This window comes from Sitophilus oryzae, unplaced genomic scaffold (genome assembly GCF_002938485.1).
Source record: "Sitophilus oryzae breed Bouriz unplaced genomic scaffold, Soryzae_2.0 scaffold_1058_pilon_pilon, whole genome shotgun sequence".
Taxonomy (NCBI): domain Eukaryota; kingdom Metazoa; phylum Arthropoda; class Insecta; order Coleoptera; family Curculionidae; genus Sitophilus; species Sitophilus oryzae.
In genome coordinates this window covers 1,625,760-1,641,679 of record NW_022145680.1, presented here as the reverse complement: position 1 = coordinate 1,641,679, position 15,920 = coordinate 1,625,760, and the positions used below count along the sequence as shown (strand labels likewise).

General features: G+C 32.9%; 1 protein-coding gene across 1 annotated transcript in view; it reads right to left on the bottom strand.

The window, feature by feature from the left end:
- LOC115875813 (histone-lysine N-methyltransferase 2C-like) overlaps positions 1-15,920 on the bottom strand; it is a 36,113-nt gene that overhangs the window by 8,759 nt on the left and 11,434 nt on the right. The window contains exons 6-9 of the mRNA XM_030891325.1: positions 13,390-13,565; positions 12,937-13,158; positions 7,423-7,533; positions 5,361-5,527 (exon numbers count right to left, since the gene is read on the bottom strand). Of these exons, the coding sequence (XP_030747185.1) occupies positions 5,361-5,527; positions 7,423-7,533; positions 12,937-13,158; positions 13,390-13,565 (676 nt within the window). The remainder of the gene's footprint in view (positions 1-5,360; positions 5,528-7,422; positions 7,534-12,936; positions 13,159-13,389; positions 13,566-15,920) is intronic.

Sequence of the window (15,920 nt, the reverse complement as noted above, 5' to 3'; positions counted from 1 at the left end):
GCAAATCGAAATACTTGTTGAAACATCTAAAGCTTCATTCAGAACCTCGCAATTAGTGGAATAAATTAGTGGTTCCAATTACACTTTATACTTTTTAGTTTATGATCACTCACAATGTCTAAAAAAACACAATTAAAATTAATAGAGTATGCTAGCAACAGCTTGGGGTATTCAGTTGTATCACAGATTATACAGATTATAATCTTTGTTTTTTCTTTATTGTTTTTCCTGGTTCCAATTTTCGGAATCGGGCACTAGTTAGGTGACTAGTTTGCGCACATAGCACGCCCACTTATGGCCTCTAAAATTGTGCACAGCGCCTGACCGGCACAGTTATTAGAGAGATATCGGAAAACCGAATAGCGTCATCCAGTATTTACGCGTACCTTATGGTTACGATATGCGCGAGTCAATTTTTAACGCAACACCCGCTAATAACGTTTTACCGCCTGACGTAATTTGCGGATCAATTACACCAAGCGCTCTTTCTAAATAACCTCTGATAACGTTTAAAAATTGCTTAAATGGGCATGTGTTGCGGGTATTTGACAACCGGAGCCGGCCGGCGAGATCTTTTATTTTAAGTTATGTTTGAATTGTTTTGAATTATTGCTTTAGTTTTATTAGGTAATTTGATATTTAAGTAGCTGGAATTAGTTTTAATTAAATAAATATGGCCCAAAATATGTAGATTCCACCTCTTCCAATACTAAAGAACCTATAAAGAGTCTTAGGTTTACAGCAGATGACGACTTAGTCCTTCTAAGAGAATTTGTTGCCTGTTGCCCTAAACCCACTGGCAGACGTTGAACAATAAAGCACTGGAAATAAGCACTTTAGCCCTTTAGTTTTAAAATACCTATTAAACAAAACAATTTCAAAGTTTCACATTCAAAGTTAGGTTAAGTTTAAATAGCGGACGCGACGCGATCAGAATTCTTTCCGATCCGATAACTATAAATGAAGAGAGTTAATACCACCTCACGAAAGGAAATAACACCTGGCCTTATTAACGTCCATGTACGCTATTCGGTTTAGCGATATCTCTCTATTACGCTGTTTATTGTTATTTTACGCGAGTTTATTTTTGCGCACAGGAAATTTTACTCGTTTGCACATCGTCATAAAAAACAATTTTCGTACCACGAATTAGGGACAAGATTTTTATCTGTATACTTATAGGATACCTAATCTGTGATGCTAGCAACAGCTTGAGGTAATCAGTTGTATTCATAGAGAAAACCTAATATTTAGCTATGGAGGCTAGAAGGAGGAGGCGAATCGAACGCAAAAATTATGGGCCTAGTTTTTGAGATCTAAATGAAGTTCGAAAATCGCCGTTAGGGGCGCATGTGATCCGACATATTGAGAAATACACAGCTTCTTATGGCAAGAATTACTATTTTGTTATAAATTATAGAGTTCAGTTAATATTTGGGCATATTTTACCAGATTTAACTTTTTAGAAACGTGTTTTTTCTAATTGAACAATGTGCGTGGCTAAAATTGTGAATACAAAACCTTAAATTTGAGTTTGAAAAGTAAGTTAGAAGTTAGGTTATATCAGATGCCGGTTTTAGATATTCTTTTTCTAAGTTGTTATTATAAAATTGTTTCATTATATGGTTCTTTTTAGTGCATACACGACCGAAGAAAAACATAAGCTGCTAAAATAAATCTTCCCTATAACTGTTGTACAAAAAAGATAGAATTTCCAGCAACAAATATCACCAGTTCGACCTTTGATTTGATGTAAACAGTAATTGTTTCTTGATGACAAATGCGAATTAAATAGTTTATGGTGTGATTGTGTTAGTGATTTATTAATAGTTTTTCATAAAAAACATTTGAAATTGATATGTTTACAAGCAGTTCAGTGTGATATCATTTTAATAAACATTAAAAACTTTCTTAACAAACAAGTAGTGGTTTTACCGCAATTGACAGAAACTGAATCACGAAAATTAAAAGTATTTTATCAGGAATAACTTCAATGGAAAGTGAACACTACTTTTGCACCCTGTGATCAGTGTTATCTATCCCATAACTTTTTATAGCTGAAACCAGAGAACAGGTACATTAAGCTGAAATGTTTCCTGTGTCTAATAGTGTTTTTTCTTTAGATTTTCTGAATTTAAGTTTTAATGTCATTAGCAAAATTTTGCAAATTGTCACTGTTTCGTAGACAATTAAATTCAAGATGTATTATATTCAATGTCACCTAATAATTGTAAAGGTAAATTTTTGTAAATAAAATATTAATGAATAAATAATGAACTCAATTTATTTTAAAAGAGTTGTAAATATGTATATACCCTGACTTATTTCATCATATATTTATTTATTTAGCAATATTAATACTTTACAACTTTTGTTTTTAACTGACTAATTCCACTAAATTTAATAAATAAAATATACAGTATATAAATTTAATATACAATTTAGCACCTATACCAAAAAAATATAACAGGAGCAAGTTATATCAAGAACACAAAGAATTATAATTTAAAAAAATGCATTCTAAATAAATACCTGGCTACAATATACCTACATATTAATTTAAAGAGCTTATTCATAAAAACTATTCTAAATGGTTTATATACAAAATCAAAAGTCCTTCAACCACTGTACATTATTTTTCAATTTAAATGAAGCATCTCGGGTAAGTAAATTATTTTATATTAGAATACTATATTGCTTTGACGTAAATTCACTTTCAATAGTGTAACGTTTTTAGTTCGTTACATGTCTTTTTTTATATATAATATATGATGTCTGGCCTATCATCACCAGATTCCCTCTCGTTCAGGCTGCATAGATTATTTGACGCGTAATTTTTACGTTCCCTGGTCGACAACCCTGTTATGGTTTGGCACAACCCTGTTACTATTCTGTGGAGGCGCGCGCTGTTAACTCTCCGTGCTTAACCTCAATTTGTTTTGACGCTCTGTTTTATCCCAGCTTTTAGAAATGGTGATTATTTAAATCTTGCTGTATAATCTGAATCAGCTGCCATTTCGAAGCTACAGGGTAGAGTTACGGATGTCCCAACTTGTATTTGTATTTGGCTGGCACGTTGGCGTCCCTTTGCTTTTGTCCTCCAGAATGTCATTTGGAAGAAAGGACAGATTGTTTATTATTTATTGAGCCCTCAGAAGTATTTCGAGGGTCTTACGGACGGACATTGTCTTACGGACAAGTGTCCAAGGTATGGACTATTTTTCATGGTCCTAGTAGTGTTCTCTTGTGCCACTATCTTATGGACGGATGTCCCATGGACAAGTGTCCCCAGTAGGATTGATTTGTCTTACACATAGAGTGCCCCAGCGTGGATGTGGCTTGAGCCCCGTGCTGCTTCAACCCCATTTCTAAGCCTGGATCGCCGACAGACAGTACAGAGATGCTAGACCTCCTCGCGCTGCTACTGTTTGAAGCAGGGTTACATAAAAGAACAGCTAAGTGTATATTTAAGTTCTAGTTTTGCATTTAACATCTAAAATGTTTTCAGTCTTAAACAGTAACGTACATTTTAAATAATATCGTACAGACTATATTTAGTGGTTAGATTATTAAGAACATTTATGTCGATTCAGTAGTTACAATGTGATTTAGATTTTAGGTTTCATTATATTACGCCTTGTAATAGTATTACTTTCTATAGATATTATTATTGCGCTATATTAACAGATGAATAACGAGACATAGATTCTAGAATCTACAGGTTGCAACACATCAGATTTAACACCGCATAAAATTTAACAATTTAAATTAAAGTAATGCTACTTTTCTTATATTTTCTATAACGTTACACGCATTGTATCTTTTCATAGTCTTTTCATAGAACATATTTAATAGTATTTACATACATAGTTTTACTCAACAAATAACCACTATAATAATTATTAAAATTGTACAATGCTATTTACCATCAGCATTCATCATGAATAAATATAGTTATTAGTTTTAAGTATTATATATACAACTGTGTTTTCTTTCTCTGTACATGCCTGGCGCCCAATATCTATTTTTTTGTTTATTGTTATTAATTAGTTTTCTTTCCAGTGAAATACCTTATCCACGACTGCTCTCCGATGAAAAGCTGCCGTTCGCAGTGGTAGTTGTTTTAAAAAACGCTACAATAGCACTGTTTAAATGGTGGTTAATACATATCAACAGGTAATTTTAGCCACCAGCTAGTAGGTAAATTATTTTTACTTTATAACAAGGCCTCCTAGGTTATGTTACGCAGATGTTGATTTTAGGCTATATTCTCTATTAATTTGAATTTAAAATTAATCTGTACACTGACAGTATATAAATTGAATGTTTTTCTTACCATCTATCCATATTTTTTTAAATAAATAGTTATACCACTTACATTAGGACCTTTGAAAAGGCTTGGGTTTCTTTATTTGCCTTTTTTCCACTGTAAGTCCCACTTATACAGCCAGGTACGAAGCAAGATCTATTATATAGGGTTTTTTTAATCACACTCATTGTTACATTGCTAATAGTTCAATAAAATAACTATAAATTTAAAAAAAAACTAGTAAAAACACAGTTAAATCGTATTCTAACAATGCAAATGATCAATCTAACCCGCTTACAGTGCCTCTGGTGTCAAACCGAGAAACTTGCTTTAAAGTAGGGACAGAAATTTCAAATATGCCCCATTGTCGATTGGCCTTCTCCTTCTAGCCTCCATATATTTAGCTTAAAAAACCATAAACTTTTGATTTCTAACCACATTTTCTCTTGACGGATGATAATCAAAGGCGAAAATGACATTCCTCGCAAATTTTGAAGTATAATTAGTAGAAAAGTTAAAAATTTAGTCACTTTTTCCACTAATTGAAAATACCTTTCACTAATTTTGACGTTCTGAATGCTTACATTCAAATTAGAGGAACAAACTTCTACAGTTATTGAAACCACTAATTGATTCTTCTAATTGCGAGGACGTGATTTAGAGAGGGCTTCACACTCAGGTAGGCACTTGGGCATGATTTAGAGAGATGCATCTGTGGCTTGTGCATGCTGAGAGTTCATAAGAATAGAGGGCACTAAATTTACAGATAAAGTGATAAACAAATTTGTAAAACACAATAAAGGCCTTAACTTTTTATTCAAACAGTAAGTTAATATGCTTGCTTCATCCACGTTACCGTAAATGGAGCTTCAGCTTCTTGGTTTGGTAGGGATAAACAAACAAAATACAAGAAGCGGAAAAAAGGGCCAAAAAAGTAAGTTAATAAACCAATTTTTTTAAGTTATTTTTCGGGGAACTTTTTGTTCAAACAGGAGGTGCAAGTGCACCCCTTGAATCCATTGGTAAGTATAAACATCATTTTAAAACTTACCTTGCATTTCCACCCGTATTTTGGTATAGATGTTACAATTGGTCTTTGGCAGCTAGCATGGTAAACTTTATCACATTGCTCGCAGGTCATTAATTTGCTTTCGTCGCCCATTATGCGACAAATCTGACAAATGCGGCATTTACGACATTGCCACCCTGCCCTAACCCCTAAAAATAAAGATCTGAATTTTTAGTACAAATTACTTTATTTGTACGTGATTTTTACAAAGTGTATATTTTACAAATTGAATTAATATCAGCGTAATAGCGTAAAAGCTGAATATATTATTGAATTATAAAAATTAATTTATACTAGGTGTACCAAAAAGTTCGCAATAAATAGGAACATTTTTTATTGAGTTCAAACAAAGGAAATCTGAAAAAAATAATTATTAAAGCAGTCATTTTATTTTTGTTAATTCTATTAGTTACTAGGAACGATGTCATCGCAATGACTGACGTAACGTACGCCAACTCCTCTTTTGCACATAGTCTGTCGAACGAAAGGCTACACGATAGTGACAGTTGTCAGTCAATTTAACGCACACGGAAATTGTATTTGCTATCAGTATTGGACGTCATCTGTCGGTATATCCCCTGACTCACTGAGCAAACTTTATGGATAGAGGATTTTTGTAGTGTTGCGTCAGTTATCACATGAATTTTTTTTTCATATTGGGTAGATCTGTTGCAACTTTCAGGCACACCCTTATATTATAATAATTATTATACAGGGTGGTCCGAACTGTATTCCGGAAACTTCGGCAGCATATTCTGCAGATAAAAATAAGTAAAAAAGTTTGTATAAATGTATGTCCTAAAATGCTTAGTTTCGTAGATAGAGGGTGTAGAAGTTTCATTTTTATTTCGATTTTTTCCAAATAATTTATGTAACATCAATATTTGGATGAAAATTGTTGTCTGGGAGTTTTTTGATATGAGAAATTTGATTTTGATGTCAATAAGAGTCCTACTTGTAGAGGGCGCCACCTACATATTTTTTAACTGGATTGAAGAGTAATAACTTTTCGTCCGTACCAGTATAAAACTACTGAGTAAAAAAATATACATTAACGACATTTTCTACGTGAAAAAGGTCTCGATAACTTGATAAAAATCGTTACGAGTAATGGTTCTCGAGATATTTGGAATTTAAATTCTCAATACCTATCATTGACATAAATTAAACATGTTGACTAAATAATTATTAGACTGAAATCATAAATTTGAAATGTTTTTGTAACAAAGGTCAACAGAAACTGATTTATCATCATTTTTTCGCAGAAAAATTTATGATTAATTTAAAAAAAACAAAAATTTCCCAAATTTATTATTTCAGTCAATTAACTAACGTTTATTTTTTGTCAATAATGACATGTATTGACTATTTCCATTCTAAATATCTTGAGAACGGTTGCTCGTAGCGAATTTTACCAAGAGACATTTTTTATGTGAAAAATATCGTAAATGTATATTTTTTTACTGGTCAGAATTAATACAGGTACAGTATACAGGACGAAGAGTTATTTCTCTTCAAAACAGTTAAAGCACATGTAGGTGGCGCCCCCTACAAATAGGAGCCATATTGACATTAAAATTAAATTTCTCATGCCAGAAAACTCCCATGCACCAATTTTTATCTAAATATTGATGTTACTTCATAAATTATTTGGAAAAAATCTCGAAATAAAAATGAAACTTCTACACCCTGTATCCTCGAAACTAAGCATTTTAGGACATACATTTATAGGAACTTTTTTACTTATTTTTATCTACAGAATATGATGCCGAAGTTTCCGGAATACAGTTCTGACCACCCTGTATATTAACAATTATTAATATTAAAGTTGTATCCGACTATTAAAATACACTAATTTTTCATTATTACTATTTCAAACATTTTAAATGATAAAACATTATTTTCAATTGTATTAGTCCATTTTTTTGGAAAAGTTATAAAATTTATTTTATATTTTTATTTTATTTAATTTTATTATAAAGGTTTATTATTTTTTAAGCTGAATATACATGTAGGTTGAAAAAATAGTTAAAATAATCATTACCTGGTAACTGAGCTAAACCAACACAGCTTCCATGATAATGTGCGCCACAACTTGAACAGAACATTAAGTTTGAGATATCGCCAACGTTTTTACAGGTGTAGCACACTGATACTAAAAAATACAACACATAACAATCAAATCAATTCAGATAAATATAATATTCTCGCTTAGCGATCAGAGATACCAAAAATAGTTGAACAAGAGTTTTTTCAGTTGCTATACCGGGTGGTGCACCGTCGTTGAAAACAGGAAATTCCATGCAGATTTTGAACTGCCCAAATATTGGCTCCCCTATTAATTTTACAGCTAAGTCGTAAATAGGTTTTTCAAAAACTGTTTATTAAAAATATTTTATCATTGTCAAATGTAATTTGTTGTGCTGTACCTACACTGCTACGTTATTGTACCTACGATTAGTGTCCCCGAAATATTATTTTTGTAATTTAAAACCAGTTCAAATGAGGCAAAAGTTTAACGATTAGAAGACACAATTTGACATTGACAAAATTATAGGATGACAACTTAAAGCATTTGCTTGGTTTTGCATTGTTACCTATTCAGTTTTAATTTAAAAATAGATGCAATTTTTCTTAAATTACAGTAGAACCCCGATTATCCGAGTCGGAATTATCCGAGCTCCGGATTAACCGATCTAATCTAAAGACCCTAATTATCCGAGGTCGCGCGTCTATGCTCTGTATTAACCGAGCTTCTAAAATATGTTATATGTATATTTACATATTTCCGTTTAACATCGATGGGACCGACAGGGAATCCCCTTGGCCCGTGTGAGTGGTTCCCCTTATTTATATTTTTGGACTCTTATAGCTTAAATTTGAGTGAATGCAGTTCGTTATTGCGTTCACTAGGGAGAAGTAATATACCTATGTACTCGCATGATTTATCTGGGTGGAGTTCTAGTTAAGTGTATACCAACTGCTTTGTTTAAATTTTCGTTTGCCGTATTATAATGGAACGAAACAAACGTAAAAGAATTGTCGTTGCTATTGAAGAAAAAATAAAAGCTATTAGGAGAATTCAAGCAGGAGAGACAATTAAAATTGTTGCACGAGATTATGGAGTAGGTGAGGTAACAGTTGGAGATTGGAACAGAAACAGCACTAAAATAGAAGAATGGTGTATAAAACAAGCCTCTTCGTCTTCAAGAAGAAAATCAATGAAAAAAGGCGACTATGAAAAAGTTAACGAAGCTTTATTTACGTGGTTTACTCAGCAAAGATCAAAAGGTGTGCCTCTGTCAGGTCCCATTTTGCAGCAGAAAGCAATAATGATTAGTAAACAATTTCCAGAGACAGATAGGTTTACCAACAGTTCTGGATGGCTTGACCGCTGGAAAAAACGGTACGGTGTACGACAACTGACTATATATGGAGAAAAACTTTCTGCTGATGTGTCATCAATTGAAAAATTTAAACAGGACTTTAAAAAGCTAATCAAATATTGTGGGTATACATGTGATCAAATTTATAACTGTGACGAAAGTGGTTTGAATTATAAAATGCAATCAAAAACATTGGCATCTCGACAGGAAAAATCAGCTCCTGGGCACAAAAGAAGTAAGGAAAGATTAACCATAATGGCATGTTCCAATGCATCTGGTAATCACAAAATTCCACTTATGGGGATTGACAAGTCTGCACATCCAAGAGCGTTAAAAGACATCTCACCCAAAGCCCTACCAGTTTATTACAAAAGTCAGAAGAGCGCATGGATGGATGCGACGTTATTTACTAACTGTTTTAAAGAAGAGTTCGTGCCATCTGTGACTAAATTTTTGAAGAGTACTAGCCTCCCTATTAAAGCAATTTTGGTAATGGACAATGCTCCCTCTCACCCTGGAGAAGGACTCCACGCGGGCGAAATTGTAAAATTTTTTCCTCCAAATGTAACCAGTATAATGCAACCAATGGATCAGGGCGTCCTCGAAAAGATAAAAAAAATATAGGCGTTTATATCTTGAACATCTACTAGAATGCACAGAAAAAAAGAGGATATTATCACTGGGATAAGAAAGATTACACTAAAAAATGTTATTTACTGGGTAAGCCAAGCTTAGGATTCTGTACGCGGTTCCACTATTCAAAAATCTTGGTCGAAAGTTATTGATATTGAGGACTATAATGACAGTGAAGATGATATTCCATTAAATGAATTGGCTTTGAAATGGAAAAGCCGTGGAGAAATGTCCTGTACAAATTTAAACGAGACAGGAGAAGAAGAAAGTTTATTAGAATTAATGCAAAACTGGAAAGGTTGCGAAAATGTGACAAGATAAGACGTTGATGAATGGGTTACAGCAGATGATTTAGAAGAAGAAATGAATATTGAAGAAATAGCGAACGCCTTTCGCGAAACCTGAAAATCAGATGACGATAACTATGACGAAGAGGTGGATGAACAGCCTTCCACTAAGATTACCCATCAAGGTTTTGCTTCTCTGGAAACAGCTCTGAGGTATATCAACAACAGAACAACAATCAGAGGCAACCCCAACAGATTTGCTTCTTCTTAACAGAAGGAGAAATATGGCAGCGAGAAAAAGAAGATGCAATATGAAACAGCAGCGCATAGATACTTATTTCACTGTTTTATAATGTAGATTGTATCTACATATGTAGGTACTTATGTATTTACATGTTAAAAATGTTAATAAACCGTTTAAAGTATGTATTGGTGCTTATTTTTTAATAAATCCGGATTATCCGAGTTTTCAGTTGTCCGAGGAGTATGTCCCCCACGTTACCTCGGATAACCGGGGTTTTACTGTACTTAAAATCGGCTTTGTTCAAATTTGGCATGTGTATTCAGCATGTACATATCTTTTAAAACCCTATTTACAACTTGTTGCTGTAAAATTAACACGGGAGCCAATATCTGGACAGTTCAAAATTTCCATGCCATTTCCTATGTTTCCAACGATGATGCACCACCCGGTATAGTAACACAGTTAAATAAACAAATTAATCCATAATAAAATCATTCTACCCTAAACAAAAATAAAAGCTAAAAATTTCATTAAACTTAAAACAGCAAAATAAAACACTAAATCACCACAATACACCAAAACACTTTTACTTTTACACTGGACGCGCGTTTCGCTAACCATGTTAGCATCATCAGCAGATGATTATAAACTAAAATACAATCTACAATTGGAGCGTGTATATACTCGCTCAGTGGGCAGAGTGGGCGTGGCAAGATCTAGCCAACCGAGTCAGAACCCACCGAGCGTAACAGTTAGATTTCCGCCACTAGAGTATGTAATAGGAACAAAGAACTCGAAGGAATTGGACCGTTGTCTCTGTTCATACTATCTTTACATTTATTAATTCTGATGCTTTCATATGCATCTAATTGCCTGTAATTTGAGACTTGTTTAAGTAATTTTAAGTTATTAAGATCTATACAATGTTCTTTATCAACAATATGTTCGGCAACGCAAGATTAATCAGGTCTATCATATCTTATTTGTGCTAAATGTTCTTTAAATCTAGTTAATATTGATCTTCTAGTTTGCCCAACATATTTCTGATTACAATCTTTACAATAAATTTCATAAATACCCGACCTTTCCAGTAGAGGTGTTTTATCCTTTGGATTACCTAATAATTATTGTAATTTATTATTAAACTTATTAAAAACTGATTTTTAACTGAGTTAAAAATAATATTGAATTCATTAACAAAATTAAAAATATAACATTGCATGAAGGTGAAATTTTGGTCTCCTTTGATGTATCTTCGTTGTTCCCAAGTGTTCCAATTCCACACACTTTAGGCTACTTGAAGGAATTACTGAACGCAAATGGTCTCGACAACAAAACTGTGATTGAATATATTGAGCTTACATCATTATGTATAAAACAAAATTGTTTTCAATTTAATAACAACTTTTTTGAACAGCGGGAAGGTACAGCAATGGGTAATCCATTGTCTTCATTTTTGGCTAATTTATTCATGAGCAGGTTTGAAGTGGAGGTTAAGAATCAGTTTGAGTATTTTCCAAGAGTATGGTTTAGGTATGTGGATGATATTTTTGCTGTTTTTGACACACATTTAGACACCATAGATAATTTTATTTCTAAGTTAAATAATCGTTTTCCTTCCATTAAATTTACACATGAAAATGAGAACAACGACAGATTACCATTTCTAGATGTATTAGTTATTAGAAATACTAATAATTGCCTGGAATTTAATATCTATAGGAAAAATACCACTACACGCAGATATATTCCTAATGAATTATATCATAGTATTGAACATAAAATGGCTAGTTTAAATTTCTTAGTTCATAAATTACTTAGTTTTCCACTTTCCAACGAAAAATATGAAATAGAAAGAAATTACATTAGGAATGTAGCTGAGTGTAATGGATATTCTCCTTCACTAGTTGATAAAATAATTAGAAAACGTAGGTATAGGTTAATGATTTTTGAAAATTCGACTTTTCAAGTGGAGAAAGATACGTCAAAATATTTTTCAATACCGTTTGATAGACGAAGAATGTCAATTATAAACTTGTGTATAGTGCTAATAATAAATTACAACAATTATTAGGTAATCCAAAGGATAAAACACCTCTACTGGAAAGGTCGGGTATTTATGAAATTTCTTGTAAAGATTGTAATCAGAAATATGTTGGGCAAACTAGAAGAGCAATATTAACTAGATTTAAAGAACATTTAGCTCAAATAAGATATGGTAGACCTGATAAATCTTGCGTTGCCGAACATATTGTTGATAAAGAACATTGTATAGATCTTAATAACTTAAAATTACTTAAACAAGTCTCAAATTACAGGCAATTAGATGCATATGAAAGCATCAGAATTAATAAATGTAAAGATAGTATGAACAGAGACAACGATCCAATTCATTCGAGTTCTTTGTTCCTACTACTCTAGTGGCGGAAATCTAACTGTTACGCTCGGTGGGTTCTGACTCGGTTGGCTAGATCTTGCCACGCCTACTCTGTGCCCACTGAGCGAGTATATAAACGCTCCAATTGTAGATTGTATTTTAGTTTATAATCATCTGCTGATGAGGCTAACATGGTTAGCGAAACGCGCGTCCAGTGTAAAAGTAAAAGTGTTTTGGTGTATTGTGGTGATTTAGTGTTTTATTTTGCTGTGTAACACCAAAAGTTCCAACCCTCAACTGTAAACTTAAAACATAAACAAATTTCTTAGAACTGAACAAAAACTTAACAACGAGCTTAATTGCACGAATTCGTATGAAAATTAATAACTTCCTAATGCCCGATGCCCTGACAAAATGAAAACTTAAATTTCAATTAAAGTTGGTATCGCAACAATACAACTTTTTAATACACAATAGGCCCTAAATATAGTTTTCTTTTAAATTATTCTTAAAAATCAAGTAAACGTTGATCAGAGGCTTAAAGTCTATTAAGTTAATAAAGAGTGTCTTTAATAGACTAAAGATAAACACTAAAACCGCGCTATAAATATCTACCTGTAGTTAAACTTACCTTCACCACGCATAGCTGCGTCACCAAGATGGTTACTACAGTAAACAGATAAAGAACTTTGTTCTTGTAAGGCACCAGAGGCTGTGGCACAAGGAAAATGATAGAATTTGGAGCAACCTTCATTTTTGCAGGTAAGACTAGCACCATAATGATTGCAGAAAGAGCATTTCTTCGACGAACTTTGTAGTACAACTGGGCCGACATTTTCCAAAGCTTGATGTTCTATAAAAAAAATTCACAATCACATATTAATGACGTCACGTGGAAAAACTGGCTTTAATTTTATAGAACGTAATTGTAAAAAAAATACATTACTTTTTTTCCCTGTGTTTTAAAAGTATTATATGCCAATCTATAAATGTAATTATAATCTATAGAAAATAAAAATGATATGAAATGTAATTATAGGACTATATAAGTTATTTTTTAAATAGGGTGAGATAGAAGACCTACCTGTTCTACTAACTCCATTGGACCAAAGTGCACAGTTCCTATGAACATAAAATTGACCCGTTGATTCATACAAAACGCTAATGCTGGGCTGATCCAAATGACCGATAATAGTCAACTCATCGATATGCTCATTATTTGATGATACACTGCGCGCTTTGCTGAAATTTTTCAACCGTCTGTAAAAAAAATTAATTGGATTGTAAAAAAAATTTTGTATTCCTCATAGTAAATCGACAGAGAGTCGTCATATTTTCTTTCTTTGGATACACGTTGCTGATAGTGTTGCTTTTTACAAAAATATATTTTACAAAAACCAGGTATACAAATTAATACCTTAATAAAATAATAACAATAAATATATGGATATACACTCTGTTGCATCGCCGAGCTGAACATAGGAAATCCGATGTAAATTATAAAAGTAATAAAAAATGTCCCCATTTTATTTTAATGGAAAAATTATTTGAAACTTTTTCAGGAACTTATTAAAACGAAGCAAATTGTTATAATAATAGCTCCCGTATATAGCGTTTAACGCCTTGGGAGTAGCAAGGTACAGCTTGCCATACTAGAGCCGTTCGGTATACGAGGAAGGTAATGTGGCTAGAATTACGCTTCAACCGTCTATTATTACCTCAGGATTGTGAATCCCAAGTACTCATTTAAGACTGAGTCGACCTAGGCACCCAAACTATTTTTATTTTAATAAAAATAGTCGGCTGATGAAATACCGGGTGTGGGATTCGAACCCACTACCTTGAGATTGGTAGACGAGAGCCTGTACCTCTACGCCACCGGGCACCTTAAGCAAATTGTTCATTTCCAATTTTCATTCTACGATTCCTTTTGGAATTATAAATGACAAAAAAATACTAAATTAATTATGAAATGACGGTCCTGGGGCCCAAACTCTGTAACTTAGGAAACGCTATGCACTTTTAGACGTTTAGCGCATATGACGTTAATTTTCGATGACGTTAATTTTCGCTTAGCTCGCACTTGACTACCCAATTGGGTATTCTAATTTGATGCGCTTACCGTAGCGTCTTTACCGATTGCGCTAAGCGATTCGAAAACCTTAAAGGCTCATTTTGGCTACCTTAAAAGCTCGTTTTGCTTGTCGAACTAACCTAAAAATAGATACAACTGTCAGTAAAAATAGAACAAATTATTGTGATTTTGTGCGTTCTCTTGCTCGTTAGTGAAAAATACTTTTTCTATAAGTTCCTCAATAAGTAACTGATAATTTAGGACTTGGCAGCTATAAATATTTGTTCAAAACATCGAAAATGCTGGGAAGTGTCTTCAACATTTCCCTTGTATAATAATAATAATGACATATCTATATAAAAATAATGACATATGGCATAACTCAACAATAGGTTATGAAATTCACGTAACATTGAGATGTTTTATCGTTTTATCCACATTTGACTATTAGATACCTGAGAAATTGCGATGCTGCCAATATCTGCTCAACGCGTATCCAGAAAACGATTCGCACGGCAACGAGAATACCAAAATCGACTGCTTGGCGTTCCGCTAATCGAATACTTTCACCTACCGCTTTAAAAACGTAACGTTTTTATGTTGAAGTTCCAGAATTCGGGCCCAGAGAAGTTATTAAAGACTATAAATGTAAAACGAAAAATAATATACAGGGTGGTCCGAACTGTATTCCGGAAACTTCCGCAGCATATTCTGCAGATAAAAATAAGTAAAAATGTTCGTATAGATGTATGTTCAAAAATGCTTAATTTCGGAGATACAGGGTGTAGAAGTTTCATTTTTATTTCGATTTTTTCCAAATAATTTCTGCAGTAACGTCAATATTTAGATTAAAATTGGTGTCTGGGAGTTTTTTGACATGAGAAATTTGATTTTGATGTCAATATGACTCCCACTAGTAGGGGTCGCCACCTACATATTTTTAACTAGTTTGAAGAGTAATAACTTTTCGTCCGTACGTGTATAAAATTACTGATTAAAAAAATATACATTTACGACGCTTTTTACGTAAAAAAGGTCTCTTGGTAAAAATCGCTACGAGTAATGGTTTTCGATATATTTGGAATCGAAATTATCAATACCTGTCATCACTGACATAAATTAAACATGTTGACTAAATAGTTATTAGACTGAGATCATAAATTTGAAATGTTTTTGAACCAAAAGTTCAACAAAAACTGTTTATCATCATTTTTTTTGCAAAAAAAATATGATTAATTTAAAAAAATAAAAATTTTCCAAATTTATTATTTCAGTGAAATAACTAATATCTAATCAACGTGTTTATTTTTCGTTAATAATGGCATGTATTGACTATTTCCATTCTAAATATCTTGAGAACGGTTGCTTGTAGAGATTTTCACAAAGAGATATTTTTTACGTAAAAAATCACAGAGATGTATATTTTTTCCCTCGGTAGTTTTATACAGGTAGGGACAAAAAGAAGAAGTGCGAAAATCAGATGGACAACACCCAGTTTGGCTTCAGAAACGGACTCGGAACGCGTGAAGCACTCTTCTCCC